Source organism: Chelonoidis abingdonii, chromosome 11, assembly GCF_003597395.2.
Source record: "Chelonoidis abingdonii isolate Lonesome George chromosome 11, CheloAbing_2.0, whole genome shotgun sequence".
Taxonomy (NCBI): Eukaryota; Metazoa; Chordata; order Testudines; family Testudinidae; genus Chelonoidis; species Chelonoidis abingdonii.
In genome coordinates this window covers 46,205,928-46,223,382 of record NC_133779.1, presented here as the reverse complement: position 1 = coordinate 46,223,382, position 17,455 = coordinate 46,205,928, and the positions used below count along the sequence as shown (strand labels likewise).

Genomic DNA, 17,455 nt, shown 5'->3' with positions numbered 1-17,455 from the left:
TGTTGTGGAAATTGTTATATCAGCCGAAGCACTCACTGCCAAGTGTCCCAGCCAGCTTCCTGGTTTCACACTTTGTGCCCTCAAAGATTCTGATAGCTTTCCGCCCCCTTTCCTAGCTCTCCCATCCTCATATGTTTCTTCCTCCTGGCAACTCCCACACAGAAATTACACAGCCCACTCTCCTTGCTCCTTGCACAAAGTTGCCAACTTTCTAATCACTCAAAACTGAATACCCGTGCCCCACTCCTTCCGTGAGGTCCTATCCCTGCCTCACCTTTTCTAGGAAGCCCCGTCCACCACTTGCTCCATCCTTCCTCCCTCCCTCCGTCGCTTACTCTCCCCCACCCTCACTCACTCTCACCGGGCTGCGGTGTGGGGTTGGGATGCGGGAGAGCCGTGAGGGCTCCAGCTAAGGGTGCAGGCTCTGGGGTGGGGCCTGGGATGAAGGGTTTGGATTGCAAGAGGGGACAGGCTGGGGCAATTGGTTGGGGTGTGTGGGGGCATGAGGGCTCTGGCTGGGAGTGCGGTCTCTGGGTTGGGGGCAGGGGATGAGGGGTTTGGGGATCAGGGTCCAGTGGCACTTGTTATAGCTCCCAGGAAGTGGCCGACAGGTCCCTGTTTCCCCTATGTACATGGGTGGCCAGAGAGGCTCTTCAGGCTTCCCTTGTATCTGCATGCGCCAGCCCCACAGCTGCCATTGGTCACAGTTTCTGGCCAATGGGAGCTGCGGAGCCGGCACTAGGGGGTGGGGGCAGCACACAGAACCTTCCTGACCGCCCATGCGGTCCACAGAATCAATTGCTAAGCTAACAGCCTAAAGGGGCCCTTAGAAGTTGGATGGCAGGATTTGGATTTTTTCCCAAATATTGGGTTGTTTGTAAAATTAATTCTCAGTGGAGACTTTTAGTGAAAACATTGTTTTAGTTTCTAGTTCTACATTGGTTTTTGTATTGATGATTTTGATGGTCATCTTCATTAAGGGGGGATATCTTGTGAAATTGAAAAAAAATCATTGTCCAAAACTGCTCATTTTAAAAATGGAAAAAAAATAGATTAAAAATTCCATGGAGAATTTGGAAAACAAACAACCTCTGTATTATTAAAAGAAATAAAACAGCAAAACCTATTGTTTTGCTTTATCAGAAAATGAATGATTGCCAAATAAACGTACAATTCAGTACAACAACCCGCTCACTTCCTTTTCAGCAGGAGAGAACTGAGAAGCCTGTAAATCAAAAGGATTTTTAGTATTTGCCTGATCTACAACTGTTTGTGCTACCCAGAGCAAAGGTCGTTCATTGTCCTGGACATTTCCATTTACCCATCTCAGTTCTGCCACTTTTTTTCCTTGTTACCATTGATTGTAAGTGAGCCAAGAACTCAATATTCCTATTTCTTTTTTGTTCAACCTATGTTGGCCTTAACAATGAAGGTTATTTTCAAGAGAAACAAGCTGCAGGCTTTAAGCCAGTCTCGAAGTGTTAGAGATCAGGGTGAGACCATTCACAGGAGATGGGGATGGGGGCAAATTATCCCACATCTGCCCACTGTGGGGTTCATACACCTTCTTCGGAAGCAGCTCGTGTTGGCCACTGTTGAAGGCAGGATACATACTGGGCTAAGGGACTTCGGGGGTCTCATCCAGTCTGGCAATTACTGTGCTCATATGTGAAACTGGATCTTAGAGAAGTGGAGGGAATGGGGAACAGAGAAAAATAAAAGAAAGAACAGGAGAGAGTTAATGATCTTAATTGAAATTTTATTGTTGCACGTCCGCAATTAACAATCGGATGGAGAAGAAGATACTGATTTGTCTGCAATGCTGGATGCCCATTGAGTACAAGCAAGGAGTACATCTCTCCAGGCTGTATGGTGTATCTCAGGGCTACTGCATCAGCTCCTTGCAAGTCTCGGGAGACGAATGAAAGATTTAGCAGAACAGGGCAGAGCTCTGAAGGCAATGCTTCTTCGGATGAGAACAGGAGCTAAGCGAGTCATGAGAGAGGAGACTCATCTGCGGTCTGTGCTTGTCTCTAGCTTGTCGGTTCATTGCGGTAGGCTCAGAGGATGTTAGCAGTGCTTCCAGTCTTGGGACTGCTGTGGAGGGGGGCACTTGGGAGGGCAGGGCTCCTTGCATGGGGGAGGGCACTTCTCCTGGCATTTTGGAGGGCAGGGCTCCTTGCATGGCGGAGGGCATTTCTCCTGGCATTTAGGAGGAGGCAGGCAGGTCTGTTTACACTGTTGCTGATCAGAAGACATCTTTAAATGATCTAGGTAAACCTGAAAGAAAAATGAGGTGTCTTTTCAGCAGGTACAAAACATACCACGATTTGCCTTTGCCTGCTTTCACAGATTCAGGCAGGCAGGCATACATTTTTGCAAGCTGAACAGGCTTTTAAACGGCAGGTTGATAGTAGCAATGAGGACAAGAGAGAATTTTGAAATCACCCGTGGAGCAAGCAATTATCTTTCAAGAAACAGAAAACCAACAAAAAAGCCAAACTCTGACTAGAATTCATTTTACTGCCTCCTTTGACAGAAAGAGGGGTGGTTGTTTTTTTTTAAATGAAAGCAAATAAAATTTCAACATTTCTTGGTGAGGGGTGTCACAAAAATGGAAAAATATTTCAATCTGAAACCTCCAAGATGGAACAATTTTGAATTTTTTCACAAAATTGTTTTTCCATTTTTCTATCAGCTCTACCTAATCACCCTCAATCTCAGTTCCCCATCACTGGAAGAGGCCTATCGTTTCTTCCTTCCTTCCTTCTCCATTTGTCTCTTTAGTCTGAGAGCACTTTGCATTAAGCACTGCCTGGTACTGTGCATATGGACAATGCCTCCCAAGGTGATGCCCTCGTCTTACTTGGAGCATCTAGGTGGAATAATAATAATTATAATAACAAAAAATATGGAGCGATCCTACAGAAGCTACATGGCAAATGTCACTTGCTGGTTTGGACTACACTAAACGGTGGATTCTCTGTAACCTGACAACTTTAAACCATGACTTGAGGACTTCAGTAACCAAGCCAGAAGTCAGGGGAGTGGGTGGATGAGGTTCTGAGGCCTGCGATTTGCAGGAGGTCAGACTAGATGATCACGATGGTCCTGTCTGGTCTATGGGTCTCTCAACAAAAATCGCTCTATCTCTGCGGTAGAGAGTAACAAATTAACACCAGCAATAACACGAGCTAAATAAACCGAGAGACACTTACCTGTTTCAGCTGCAGGTAGAAGGAAACACGCAGTCAACTGGATTGATGCACCTACTGAGGGGAGCTATTTTATAAGGCTTATGAGACCTGCGGGGGAGACAATGAATTTGCATGAAGACCAGATTGTTTCACAACCACTGCTGACAATTCCTTAGTTCTGGTTGAAGTCATTGTTTGTCAGAGACACCTCCCTCCTGGGAGTGGGAGGTTATTAATTGTATGGAAGCCCCACCTAATCTATTAACAACTAATTAATTCACTTATAATCATCTGAGCCTGTCCCAGGGCAAAAATCCCACTGAAATCACTGCTGAGCCAAGGCGGCAGGTCTGATAAGACCTTGTCCAATGAGTTTGCTTAAATTTCAGGAGTTCCTGCTATTGTGATGTACACACCCTGGGCCAGATCCTGAGCTGGTGTAAATCAGCACAACTCCATTAAAATGGCATTCATATGCTGATGGAGACACATACCATGGTCAGGATTCATCATTGCCTCAGACTCCCTTATGCCTGTAAGTGTCCCCCGGTGAATACCCCCAACATCCTCTACTCTCTGACACTTCTTCCTTTAAAAAAAGGGTGTAAGAGAGGGGAAGGGGGAATGGGTTGTAACCAGAGTAATCCATAAGGGCTGTGATCAGCCAATTCAATATAGGACAGCCCTTATTATAGGGCACTTATTTTTAACCAGTCCTATTAATCTTTGAACTGGGAAAACAAAATTTCTCTGATGGATCCCAAATCTTCTGATAGAGAGAATTTTTAAAATGCTGATTGGGAGGAAAGACAAGTGGGCTGCATAGAGAGACCGATTTTCTTAGGTAATGGGAGATAACATGGGAAGGTCCAGATTGGGTCACAAGATCATCTGACATCCAAAGAAGAGACGTTTCATCTTCTTTTTTTATAAAAATAGAAAATTATATTTTAGGTTCTGAATCCTTCAGCAGGAAATGGACCTATCTTTATGGAAGAAGTAATCAAAGTAGGCTCATAGTTTCTGACTTCCCTGTAATAGTCTTATAGATAGATAGATAGATAGATAGATAGATAGATAGATAGATAGATAGATAGATAGATAGGGTGTATGGGGAAAGAAAGAAAGAAAGAAAAAAAGAAAGAAAGATGAACTTCCTGACTCATCTAGGTTCAGTTTTCAAGGTACCCCATCTCATTTCCCGAATGAAATACATTAAAACCTTCACCACCTTGTTCTTCTTGTTCCAAATTATTGCCTCTGTATTGAAGGGAAGAACACAGAGAGTGATCACATCTTGTATTCATTTATCGTTAGAGGACAAGATTTAATTAGAAGATGATTTGGTAACAATGTCAGATACACACCTAAATCCGTATCTCTTCCCATCTCTGTTATATACACTCTGCCTGCACACTAATGACATATCAGATAGGTCACAATGCAGAGTACTATGTTACACGCAGTGTTGCTCATTTCAGCATTACCTCACCTCCAGAATGGGCCTTCACCACAGTCCACGCAAGTCAATGGAAGGATTTCACAATATATTATCAATCCAAAGCAAAGGATTTTTATTTCCTTTAAACAACATATTTAAACAAATTTCTGACAAGTGACTGTTCCGTCTCCCTCATGTTTTTCTTTTCCCCACTGTTGCCTGGGCAAAACCACATTCAAAATCCTTGAGTGTTGTTAGCTGTTGGCAGGGAATGTCTTTTTCTTCTGTATTTGTACAGCATCTTCCACCACAGGATACGAGCCCATGGCTGGGCTCCTAGGGGCTGTGACAATACATCCAGCAATAAGGGCTTCAGATTGAGAAATGGACTTGTGCGGGTTTTCTTTCTTCTTCTCCCTGACAGTTTCACAGGCATCCAGAAATCAATGGCTCTCACGCCATAAGTTAACATGGACATCAACGCACGGTCAGTGGAAGTTGGAAGGACTGTGGCTTGTGGCTGCAATGAGTGATGGAAGGGTCCCCACCTTTCTTCAGCCCTGCTTTTCACAGCTCTCACCAATCCCTTCAAGCCCTAAATGGCAGGAAATTAAAGTCACACATTTTATAGTGTCAAAGGACCTTGTGGGGGAGGAAACACCAGGTACTAACAAGCTCTCTAGCTAAACAGAGAAAGGCAGAACCAGAACCAGTGGCTGGATGTTATAACCAGACCAATTCAAATGAGCAAAAGGCATCATTGTTTAGAAGAGAGAGAGATTAACCACTGGAACAAACTGCCGTGGGAGGTGATGGATTCCCCATCTTTTGTTGTCTTCACATCCAGCCAGGATGCCTTGCTGGGATAGATGCTTCAGTCCAACACAAGTTATTGGGCTCAACACAGATGCAAGAGGGTGAAATTCTCTGGCCTGTTTTATGCAGGAGGTCAGACTAGATGATCATAACGGTCCCTTCTGGCCTTAAAGTCCCTGAATCTATTAATGTATTTCAGGGGCAGAAATATTGTGATGGTAGCAACAGGACAGGGTGAGATGGTTCCACTCTGTGAAGAGCCAGCGTCAGAACATAAGGACCCAAACTTCACGGCAGCAGGAGTCTCTGGTGAACCCTTCGTCTAGCCTGGACAAGGAGTGGAGAGGACTGGGATGGGTTTGCAGGCCTGTAAGTCTAAGATTACTAGGGGCAGTTTCCAAAGGCCAAATCGATGGCCTGGACCCTTGAACTTGGCCTTGTTCCATTGGAATCCATTGAATCTGTGTCTTTGCAACCAGGAGAAGTCGTGTATAGAACATTTGAAGGGAATACAAAGATGGAAGCAAATCCATGAATGTCAGGATTTACTTAAATAAGATGGGAGAAAAAAGTTATGAATGGTGTTTCCAAACTTTGGTTTCATTTCCTCGTCTTTCAGAATAGAGCAGGAGAAGGAAGGAATTGCTTGGCTCTGAAATGGGAAAAGGATGGGAATTTTCCAGAAAAGATGATTCAAAGAAAGAATGTAAGGAGGTGGTGGAGCAGGTTTGGGTTGCTACATACAATGTCCTCACAGTATCCATGCAGAGCCTGCATTGCAGGAAACAGGGCTCAGAAATGCTATAAAAGGTCTCTTTGCACAGACCTCCTCAATCCACTTGTCTTCTCGATACTTCTTGGTCGCTCTGTCCTGTAGGTGAATTAGGTAAGTCTCTTTCTTATTAAGAAGGCTGCCTTTGTTGCGGTCATATCTTGACCCTTTGTTCTGCACATCTATTTATGAGAACACGCGTGTTCTGTTGAAGGATGGGATTTACTGATTAGTGCACTATATCGCCAGTGTTGGTGATTGGAATCAATTATATCCATGTCAGTGTTTATGAGTCTGCAGCAGGGTTCGGACCCAGGGCATTCAGCACTGTAACACGAGCTCTGCAGCCTGAGGTAGAGGATTAAAGCCCTGTCTAGAAAATCATTTTAGCATATCCTTAGCCTGAAGCACAAGCATCAATTCCTCCCCTCTTCGGTCTTAGAAATAGAGACTTTAAAACAGGAGGTTCTGCAGTCTCAGGGCTAGAGCCTCAACTGGTGTAATTAGAAGAGGTATTCTGAAGTCACCAAAGCAATTTGAATCTGGGTCTCAGAGTTTAATCAGAGGGTTCCTGTTGCCTGGACATGAGTGCGTATCCCCAGAGACGTTTATGTGATTGAAAAACTATATGATTAATTTGAAGGAACAATTTCAGTGACCACAGGAGACTAGAACAAGGTAGGTGTGGGTAGATTTTCTCCCTAGAAGTCAAACCATTCCACTAGAAAAGTTATGCTGCTCTGTACTGTCATCCAAACCCCTCTAGGCAGCTGAACGGCTTGAGAATAAAGCTTTTGCACTAAGTGCTTTCCTCTCTGTTGATTCATTTGAGACCTATCAGGATCTCTGAGGCTCTCACAAGGCACAGCTTGATCATTTTTTCCGTGCTTAGCTTTCATGCTATCGTGCCTGATCAGTCCAGTATTTTTGGCTGTATTGTGGATCCCAGACTCACAGATTTGGTCAACAGAACTACACGTGGAAATTGCACAATGTAGCTCTCTCCGGTGATTATTATCTAAAGAGAGAGGCACCTAATGCAACCAGCAGCTTCTTGATAGAGGTCTCAAGCGATGCACATGACAAGCCTCACACTGGGAATCCTAGCAGGGATGCCTTCGTAGAAGCATGGCTATGTTGCCATTGCCAACAGAAAATAACTGAGCCCCCATAAATGGTAACTCAGTGCACAATTTACTGGAATATTTTCTCTTAATCTGGCTGGGGATATTCAGGTGACAAGTAAAAGCTGATGATATGGATGACTGAAAAAGGAGAGGCAGAGTTTCGCTTGAAATTTTCCAAGGAGTCCAAATCCTACTGAAATTCACTGAGAATTGCGCATCTTATTCCCTTGGGCTCTTCTGGAGAATCCCATGTTGCAACGAAGGAGAATAGTGCAAGATTATTTTATACTCACAAGGTCTGTGTTGTTACTTTCCTTTCAGGTTTACCTAAATCGTTGAAATATGTCTTACCAACATCAGCAGCAGTGTAAGCAAACCTGCCTGCCACCACCAGTCTGTCTTCCACCCAAGTGCCAGGAGCCGTGTCCTCCACCCAAGTGCCAGGAGCCGTGCCCTCCACCCCAGTGCCAGGAGCCGTGTCCTCCGCCCAAGTGCCAGGAGCCATGTCCTCCACCCCAGTGCCAGGAGCCGTGTCCTCCGCCCAAGTGCCAGGAGCCGTGTCCTCCACCCCAGTGCCAGGAGCCATGCAGGCCACCAAAATGCCCTTCACCTAAGTGCCCGCCTATGCAGAAGTACAACTGAAGTGATATGAGCATCCACCGGAGCGTGAACAGCCACTAAATGTCAAGCAAACTTACATGTTCCTATTTGTAACTTATTCCCTAATTGGTTCTCTTATCTTCTCCCTGCCTTGGCTTCTGGGGGGGTTCAGAGTCTACTTGTGCACTGTGTATTTTTTCAGTCTTCAGTTGCCTCTAGAGATTGCTAGCATCTGCAACTGGCTTTGTACCCCTGAAATATTGCTATGTACACCCTTCAGAGACGTATCGTACCATACACTGGTGCAGAAGGATTGATGATAATGGAGTAAATTCGTTCTTCTGTTTTCCATTCCATCGTTAATTGTAGACATGCTGGAATAAAAATGATAATTTATGGTATGCGCTGGCTCCCGGTGGTCCCTTTCCTTCCAACTCTGCTTTTCTCGGCTGTCTAGACACTGCTATGGTGCCCATCACTGTGAGCCCCTCACACACATTACTCACATTTACCCTGACAGTCACCCTGCAAAGCAAAGAAGGGTTGTGTTTGTCGAAGGTGGGAAATTGAGACACAGAGAGAACAAGTGACTTGACCAAGGTGACATTGGATGTCCATAGCAGAGCCAGGGCCAGAACTCTGAGAGTTTAAGGCTCACTTCTGTAAACTAACCAGAAAACTATCCTTCTGCAGCGTCCTATTTTCCTCCCTTTCTCTCTGTCCCCTGGGTGATGATGAGTTACGGGTAAGAGCTCATGGAATAAAATATTTTTTTCACAAGAGTTTTTTTTTACTTGTCCTAATTTCATGCAAACACATTTTGTGATTTTTGAATGAAAAAGAAAAGCCAGAAAACTAAAAAATATTCAGTGTCTGACTTCTGGTTTTTCATCAGAAACCCAGAAAAAATTTGACCAAAATTAATTTTCCACCAAAATTTTCATTTTTATTATAACCCTTTATTTCACCATAAAGTATTTTCCTTTGAAAATGTTGACCAGTTCGAGTCTTTCCCACATGCTCAGGGTTTAACTGATCGCCATATTTGGGGTCGGGAAGGAATTTTCCTCCAGGGCAGATTGGCAAAGGCCCTGGAGGTTTTTTGCCTTCCTCTGCAGCATGGGACACAGGTCACTTGTTGGAGGATTCTCTGCACCTCGAGGTCTTTAAACCACGATTTGAGGACTTCAATAGCTCAGACATAGGTCAGGGGTTTGTTCCAGGAGTGGGTGGGTGAGATTCTGTGGCCTGCATTGTGCAGGAGGTCAGACCAGATGATCATAATGGTCCTTTCTGACCTTAAGTCTATCAATCTATGAGTCCATGACGTTTTCTTATGCTCTTTTCTTTAAATTTTTAAAAAAAAAAATCTTGAGACTTAAACACAAGCAGATGTAGGAGGAAGGATCAGTTTGAGCCAAAGAACAGAGGGGGAGATTTAAATCAGCTGAAAACTTCCATCCATCTCCTTTTCATCTGGCGACTGCTCTTGTTCTTGTTTGTTTCTCTCTGAATCAAACACATTTCATGTCCCTGGCACACAGCACAGTCTATCACCACTCAGCTGCTCTTGGGGACTGTGGTTTCAAAGACAGGTTGAGTTGAGGGTGTTTAGAGAGCTGTCAAAATGGGGATTGTGAGGATACGGTTGCCTGAGATCCAGTTTTTGACAAGCCAAAAAGGGATCCTGGCGGCTCTGGTGGCACCGCCAACTGGGCCGTTAAATGTCCAGTCAGCGGCACAGGGGGGTCCTGGGGCTGAGGCAGGCTCCTTGCATCTCCCGGAAGCAGCCACCAGGTCTCTGTGGCCCCTAGGCGCATGGGCGGTCAGGAAGGCTCTGCTTGCTGCCCCCGCCCCCTAGTGCCAGCTCCGCAACTCCCATTGGCCAGGAACTGTGACCAATGGCAGCTGCTGGGCTGGCGCATTTAGATACAAGGGAAGCCCGAAGAGCCTCCCTGGCCACCCACGCACATAGGGGACATAGAGACTTGCCGGCCACTTCCTGGGAGCTATAGCAAGTGCCAGTGGACCCTGAACGCCAAACCTCTCATCCCCTGCCCCCAACCCAGAGATCGCACTCCCAGCCAGAGCCCTCATGCCCCCACACACCCCAACCAACTGCCCCAGCTTGGAGTCCCCTCTTGCAATCCAAACCCTTCATCCCAGACCTCACCCCAGAGCCCGCACCCCCAGCTGGAGCCCTCACCCCGCTCCCTCATTCCAACCCCACACCACAGCCAGCTGAGACTGAGTTCTTCTGTTCTTCTGTTATGTTCTTATGGAAGCATTAGTAGGCTAGCATCCCATGCTGAAATTCCATATTATATGATCTAGCCACTAGAGGGATATGCAACCCACATTTTACAAGTGTGCATCACTGGGAGATACAGGAAGGTAGAGTTGTAGGAAAACAGGGATCTGTTGCTACTAATAACTTGACCAGAGAAGACCAGGGCTGAGACTCTGCACAGCGGCCTCCAGGATAATCCCTATACAGACGCCCCCTGACTTAATAAATCGTTCCATTCTGGAGAGCCTCGCATAACTCAAATTTTGCAAAGTCGGAAACATATACCCATATGTTATACAAAAATTTCCGCAACTTAAAAATCCTATTTCTGGCTTATGGAACTTTTTCTGTAAGCGTAAATTTGCATAAGTCGGGTCTTGCGTAACCCAGGGAGTGTCTGTAGTTGCATGTGTAAGAACGATTGCTGGTTGCCCCTCCGACTGAAATCCATGCTGAGCCTAGAAAGCAGGTCTGATCAGATCTTGTCCAATCCTCATAATACTTCATAAGTTATTTAAACCTCAGAAATTCCTGCTATAGGTAAGCTCCCCGAGCTGGCGCAAATCAGCACAGCTCCATTAAAATGGCATCCATAAGGTGCTAAAGACACATACCATGGGCAGGATTCATCATTGCCTCAGACTCCCTTATGCCATAAGTGTCCCCTGGTGAATTCCCCCAACATGCTGTGCTCGCTGCCACCTCTTCTTTGAAAACAGGGTGGAAGAGAGGGGAAGGGGGAATGGGTTTTAACCAAGGTGATACAGACGAGTTGTGAGCAGCCACTTCAAGGTAGGACCGTCCTTTATGCTGCTCTAATCAGCTCCAGGGGCTAACAAATCCCCCTTCCTCACAGGACAATTTCTGACTCCCCTATCAAAAAAACATTTTTTGGTAAAAAAAAAAAATGTTTTGATTGAAAAGTGATGAGCGGCTCTAGGGAAAAGAGAACAGGAAGCCACATTTGTGCCTTCCTCCATCCCACACCCTGTGTGTGCAACCTTAGGAACCAAAGTCTGCCCTCCGTTTCCATAGGGTTGGGGAACGCCAGATGATAATGGCAAACCAGCATTGACCTGTCATCCAGCCCCAATCCAAAACCACTAAATCAAGATCTCCTCTGCTCAAACACTATCAGTCGCATCCTAACTTATCAAAAGAATAGAGAGCACCTATAACTGCCAAGGGAACCAGAGACAGCGCCACACCTCTGAAAATCAGGCCACTTATTTTACCCAATCGTATTAATCTTCACACTGGGATAATAGAAGTTCACTAATGGATCCCAAAGTGCTGAATCCTTCAGCAGGAAATGGACCTATCTATATGGGAAAAGTAATCCAAATAGGGTCATATCCTTTGACTTCCTTGTAATAGATAGATAGATAGATAGATAGATAGATGAACTTTCAAGGTACCGAGTCTCAATTCCCAACTGAAATACATTAAAATCTTTCACCACCTTGTTTTTCTTGTTCTGAATTATTGCCTTTTTGTATCGACGGGCAGAACAGAGAGACTGATCCCATCTTGTATTCATTCATCATTGGAAGAAAAGATTTAATTAGAAGATGATTTTGAACAATGTCACGAACGCACCTAAATCCGCATCTCTTCCCATCTCGATTGTATACACTCCGCCTGCACACTAATGATATGTCAGCTAGGTCACAATGCAGAGTCGTGTGTTACAGGCAGACTGATTCAGTTCAGCATTACCTCACCTCCAGAATGGGCCTTCGCCACAGTCCATGCAAGTCAATGGAAAAACTTGGCGATATATTATGAATCCAAATAAAGGACTTTTATTTCCTTTAAACAACATATTTTAACAAATTTCTGACAAATGATTGTTTGGTCTCCCTGATGCTTTTCTTCTCCCCACTTTTACCTGGGCAAAACCACAGCGAAAGCCTTGAATTCTGCTATCATGGAGTGGTACTAAGCTGTTGGCAGAGAATGTCTTTTCCTTCAGTTCTTTCCACCACAGGATACGAGCCCATGGCTGAGTTCCTAGGAGTTGTGACAAAACATCCAGCAATAGGGGCTTCAGACTGAGAAATGGACTTGTGCGGGTTTTCTTTCTTCTCCCCGACCAGTTTCACAGGCATCCAGAAATCCAGAAATGGCTCTCACAACAGAAGTTAACCTGGACATCAACGCGCTGTCAGTGGCAATAGGAAGGATTGTGGCTTGTGGCTCCTATCAGTGATGAAAGGGTCCCCATCTTTCTTGGAAGGGTGATGGAAGGGTCCCCACACTCCAGCTCTGCTTTTCACAGCTCTCGCCAATCCCTTCAAGCCCTAAATGGCAGGAAATTGGAGTCACACATTTTATAGTGTCAAAGGACCTTTGGGGGAGGAAACACCAGGTACTAAGAAACTCTTTAGCTAAACAGAGAAAGGCAGAACAAGAACCAGTGGCTGGATGTTATAACCAGACCAATTCAAATGAGCCAAAGGCACCATTGTTTAGCAGAGAGAGAGATTAACCACTGGAACAAACTGCCGTGAGAGGTGATGGATTCCCCATAATTGTTGTCTTCACATCCAGCCAGGATGCCTTGCTGGGATAGATGTTTCAGTCCAACATAAATTGTTGGGCTCAACACAGATGCAAGAGGGTGAAATTCTCTGGCCTGTTTTATGCAGGAGGTCAGACTAGATGATCATAACGGTCCCTTCTGGCCTTAAAGTCCCTGAATCTATTAATGTATTTCAGGCGCAGAAATGTTGTGATGGTAGTAACAGGACAGGGTGAGGTTGTTCCACTCTGTGAAGAGGCAGTGTCAGAACATAAGGACTCAAACTTAGAGGATGTTGGGGGAATTCACCATGGGACACTTACAGGCATAAGGGAGTCTGAGGCAATGATGAATCCTGACCATGGTATGTGTCTTCATCAGCATATGAATGCCATTTTAATGGAGCTGTGCTGATTTACACCAGCTCAGGATCTGGCCCAGGGTGTGTACATCACAATAGCAGGAACTCCTGAAATTTAAGCAAACTCATTGGACAAGGTCTTATCAGACCTGCCGCCTTGGCTCAGCAGTGATTTCAGTGGGATTTTTGCCCTGGGACAGGCTCAGATGATTATAAGTGAATTAATTAGTTGTTAATAGATTAGGTGGGGCTTCCATACAATTAATAACCTCCCACTCCCAGGAGGGAGGTGTCTCTGACAAACGATGACTTCAACCAGAACTAAGGAATTGTCAGCAGTGGTTGTGAAACAATCTGGTCTTCATGCAAATTCATTGTCTCCCCCGCAGGTCTCATAAGCCTTATAAAATAGCTCCCCTCAGTAGGTGCATCAATCCAGTTGACTGCGTGTTTCCTTCTACCTGCAGCTGAAACAGGTAAGTGTCTCTCGGTTTATTTAGCTCGTGTTATTGCTGGTGTTAATTTGTTACTCTCTACCGCAGAGATAGAGCGATTTTTGTTGAGAGACCCATAGACCAGACAGGACCATCGTGATCATCTAGTCTGACCTCCTGCAAATCGCAGGCCTCAGAACCTCATCCACCCACTCCCCTGACTTCTGGCTTGGTTACTGAAGTCCTCAAGTCATGGTTTAAAGTTGTCAGGTTACAGAGAATCCACCGTTTAGTGTAGTCCAAACCAGCAAGTGACATTTGCCATGTAGCTTCTGTAGGAACGCTCCATATTTTTTGTTATTATAATTATTATTATTCCACCTAGATGCTCCAAGTAAGACGAGGGCATCACCTTGGGAGGCATTGTCCATATGCACAGTACCAGGCAGTGCTTAATGCAAAGTGCTCTCAGACTAAAGAGACAAATGGAGAAGGAAGGAAGGAAGAAACGATAGGCCTCTTCCAGTGATGGGGAACTGAGATTGAGGGTGATTAGGTAGAGCTGATAGAAAAATGGAAAAACAATTTTGTGAAAAAATTCAAAATTGTTCCATCTTGGAGGTTTCAGATTGAAATATTTTTCCATTTTTGTGACACCCCTCACCAAGAAATGTTGAAATTTTATTTGCTTTCATTTAAAAAAAAACAACCACCCCTCTTTCTGTCAAAGGAGGCAGTAAAATGAATTCTAGTCAGAGTTTGGCTTTTTTGTTGGTTTTCTGTTTCTTGAAAGATAATTGCTTGCTCCACGGGTGATTTCAAAATTCTCTCTTGTCCTCATTGCTACTATCAACCTGCCGTTTAAAAGCCTGTTCAGCTTGCAAAAATGTATGCCTGCCTGCCTGAATCTGTGAAAGCAGGCAAAGGCAAATCGTGGTATGTTTTGTACCTGCTGAAAAGACACCTCATTTTTCTTTCAGGTTTACCTAGATCATTTAAAGATGTCTTCTGATCAGCAACAGTGTAAACAGACCTGCCTGCCTCCTCCTAAATGCCAGGAGAAATGCCCTCCGCCATGCAAGGAGCCCTGCCCTCCAAAATGCCAGGAGAAGTGCCCTCCCCCATGCAAGGAGCCCTGCCCTCCCAAGTGCCCCCCTCCACAGCAGTCCCAAGACTGGAAGCACTGCTAACATCCTCTGAGCCTACCGCAATGAACCGACAAGCTAGAGACAAGCACAGACCGCAGATGAGTCTCCTCTCTCATGACTCGCTTAGCTCCTGTTCTCATCCGAAGAAGCATTGCCTTCAGAGCTCTGCCCTGTTCTGCTAAATCTTTCATTCGTCTCCCGAGACTTGCAAGGAGCTGATGCAGTAGCCCTGAGATACACCATACAGCCTGGAGAGATGTACTCCTTGCTTGTACTCAATGGGCATCCAGCATTGCAGACAAATCAGTATCTTCTTCTCCATCCGATTGTTAATTGCGGACGTGCAACAATAAAATTTCAATTAAGATCATTAACTCTCTCCTGTTCTTTCTTTTATTTTTCTCTGTTCCCCATTCCCTCCACTTCTCTAAGATCCAGTTTCACATATGAGCACAGTAATTGCCAGACTGGATGAGACCCCCGAAGTCCCTTAGCCCAGTATGTATCCTGCCTTCAACAGTGGCCAACACGAGCTGCTTCCGAAGAAGGTGTATGAACCCCACAGTGGGCAGATGTGGGATAATTTGCCCCCATCCCCATCTCCTGTGAATGGTCTCACCCTGATCTCTAACACTTCGAGACTGGCTTAAAGCCTGCAGCTTGTTTCTCTTGAAAATAACCTTCATTGTTAAGGCCAACATAGGTTGAACAAAAAAGAAATAGGAATATTGAGTTCTTGGCTCACTTACAATCAATGGTAACAAGGAAAAAAAGTGGCAGAACTGAGATGGGTAAATGGAAATGTCCAGGACAATGAACGACCTTTGCTCTGGGTAGCACAAACAGTTGTAGATCAGGCAAATACTAAAAATCCTTTTGATTTACAGGCTTCTCAGTTCTCTCCTGCTGAAAAGGAAGTGAGCGGGTTGTTGTACTGAATTGTACGTTTATTTGGCAATCATTCATTTTCTGATAAAGCAACGCAATAGGTTTTGCTGTTTTATTTCTTTTAATAATACAGAGGTTGTTTGTTTTCCAAATTCTCCATGGAATTTTTAATCTATTTTTTTTCCATTTTTAAAATGAGCAGTTTTGGACAATGATTTTTTTTCAATTTCACAAGATATCCCCCCTTAATGAAGATGACCATCAAAATCATCAATACAAAAACCAATGTAGAACTAGAAACTAAAACAATGTTTTCACCAAAAGTCTCCACTGAGAATTAATTTTACAAACAACCCAATATTTGGGAAAAAATCCAAATCCTGCCATCCAACTTCTAAGGGCCCCTTTAGGCTGTTAGGTTAGCAATTGCCGGAGGACAGTGTACTTTACGCATGGTTAAAGCAGCCCCCTCTGACAGGCCTAGCTCTTTCATTAGGGAATGGGTCAATGGGAAGGGTTTGCATTAGAGGTCCAGCATTGCTTAACCATTTAAAACAAGGGTGACCAGATGTCCCAATTTTATAGGGACAGTCCTGATTTTTGGGTCTTTTTCTTATACAGGCTCCTATTACCCACCAGCCCTATCCTGATTTTTCACACTTGCTGTCTGGTCACCCTATCTAAAACAGGGGTGGGCAAACTATGGCCTGTGGGCTGAATCCAACCTGCCACCCATTTTTATCCAGCCCGTGAGCTTCCTCTAGGAAGTGGGGTCTGGGGCTTGCTTGAGCACTAGGGATTAGGGTCTCGGGGGCCGATCCATGTGGCTCCTGGAAGCAGTGGCATGGCCCTCCTATGGCTCCTATGCATAGGGGCAGCCAGTGGGCTCTGCTCTGCACACTGCCTCCATCCCAAGTGCCGTCCCCTCAGCTCCCATTGGCCGGGAACCATGGCCAATAGGAGCTGCAGGGGCAGTGCCTGTGGATGGGGCAGCAGGCAGAGCTGCCTGGCCGTACCTCTGCATAGGAGCCAGAGCTGGGACATGCTGCTGCTTCTGGGAGCTGCTTGAGGTAAGCGCCACCTGGAGCCTGCACCACTGAGCCTCACCCTGTGCCCCTATCCCCTGCCCCAAACTGATCTCCCTCCTGCCCTCCAAACCCCTTGGTCCCAGCCCAGAGAACCCTCCTACACCCCAAACCCGGTATCCCTAGCCCCACCCCAGAGCCCGCATCCCCAGCTGGAGCCCTCATCCTCCCCGCACCGTACCAGCCTAGCACTCCCTCCTGCACCCTGAACTCCTCATTTCTGGCCCCACCCTGGAGCCCACACCCCAAACCAGTGTCCTCACCCCCTCACGCACCCCTACCCCAATTTTGTGAGCACTCATGGCCTGCAATACAATTTCTATTCCCAGATGTGGTCCTTTGGCCAAAGAAGTTTGCTCATCTCTGTTCTAAAAGAAGCTTTGGTTGGTTTTACTGCAACTATGCATGGGGGACCTTCAGTAGTGACTGAATGTTTTGCATTTCTCCACTTAATTTAGGAATTGATTTTCCAAAGTCCTGAATCATCAGGTAGGAATTATTGCAGCAGGATCACACTTGCAGGAGTGTCAACAATTTGGGTAAAATAGACTGTGTTTCTGGGAGATTGTGGGCTTTGCTGGTTCACTTTTTATTTTTGTGGGAAGATGCCTGATGATTGTCTTTATCAGTAGTATGCCAGGTATATAAAAGTGAAGGAATAAAGGGAACAGTGCAGGGCATGGAGACATTCAGAATACAGATGAGCTACTTTGAGTACTTTCTTTAAGCTCATTCCAGAATATGTATATAACAGAAATGAGAAGGAAGATGT

The 17,455-nt window shown here is 45.3% G+C and overlaps 1 protein-coding gene across 1 annotated transcript; it reads left to right on the top strand.

Moving 5' to 3' along the window:
• The first annotated feature begins 4,909 nt into the window (after positions 1 to 4,909).
• On the top strand, positions 4,910 to 14,752 carry LOC142047569 (uncharacterized). The gene is made up of 5 exons (XM_075071373.1): positions 4,910 to 4,924; positions 7,714 to 7,985; positions 12,965 to 13,109; positions 13,596 to 13,604; positions 14,543 to 14,752. The coding sequence occupies exons 1-5, from the start codon at positions 4,910 to 4,912 to the stop codon at positions 14,750 to 14,752; spliced, it is 651 nt and encodes a 216-aa protein (XP_074927474.1).
• The last annotated feature ends 2,703 nt before the right edge of the window (positions 14,753 to 17,455 follow it).

Excerpts from the sequence above, each read along its gene's own strand:
- LOC142047569 (XM_075071373.1), top strand. Across the intron at positions 7,986-12,964 it reads AAGTGCCCGCCTATGCAGAA|GCGCAGAAATGTTGTGATGG; the intron begins GTACAACTGAAG and ends AATGTATTTCAG.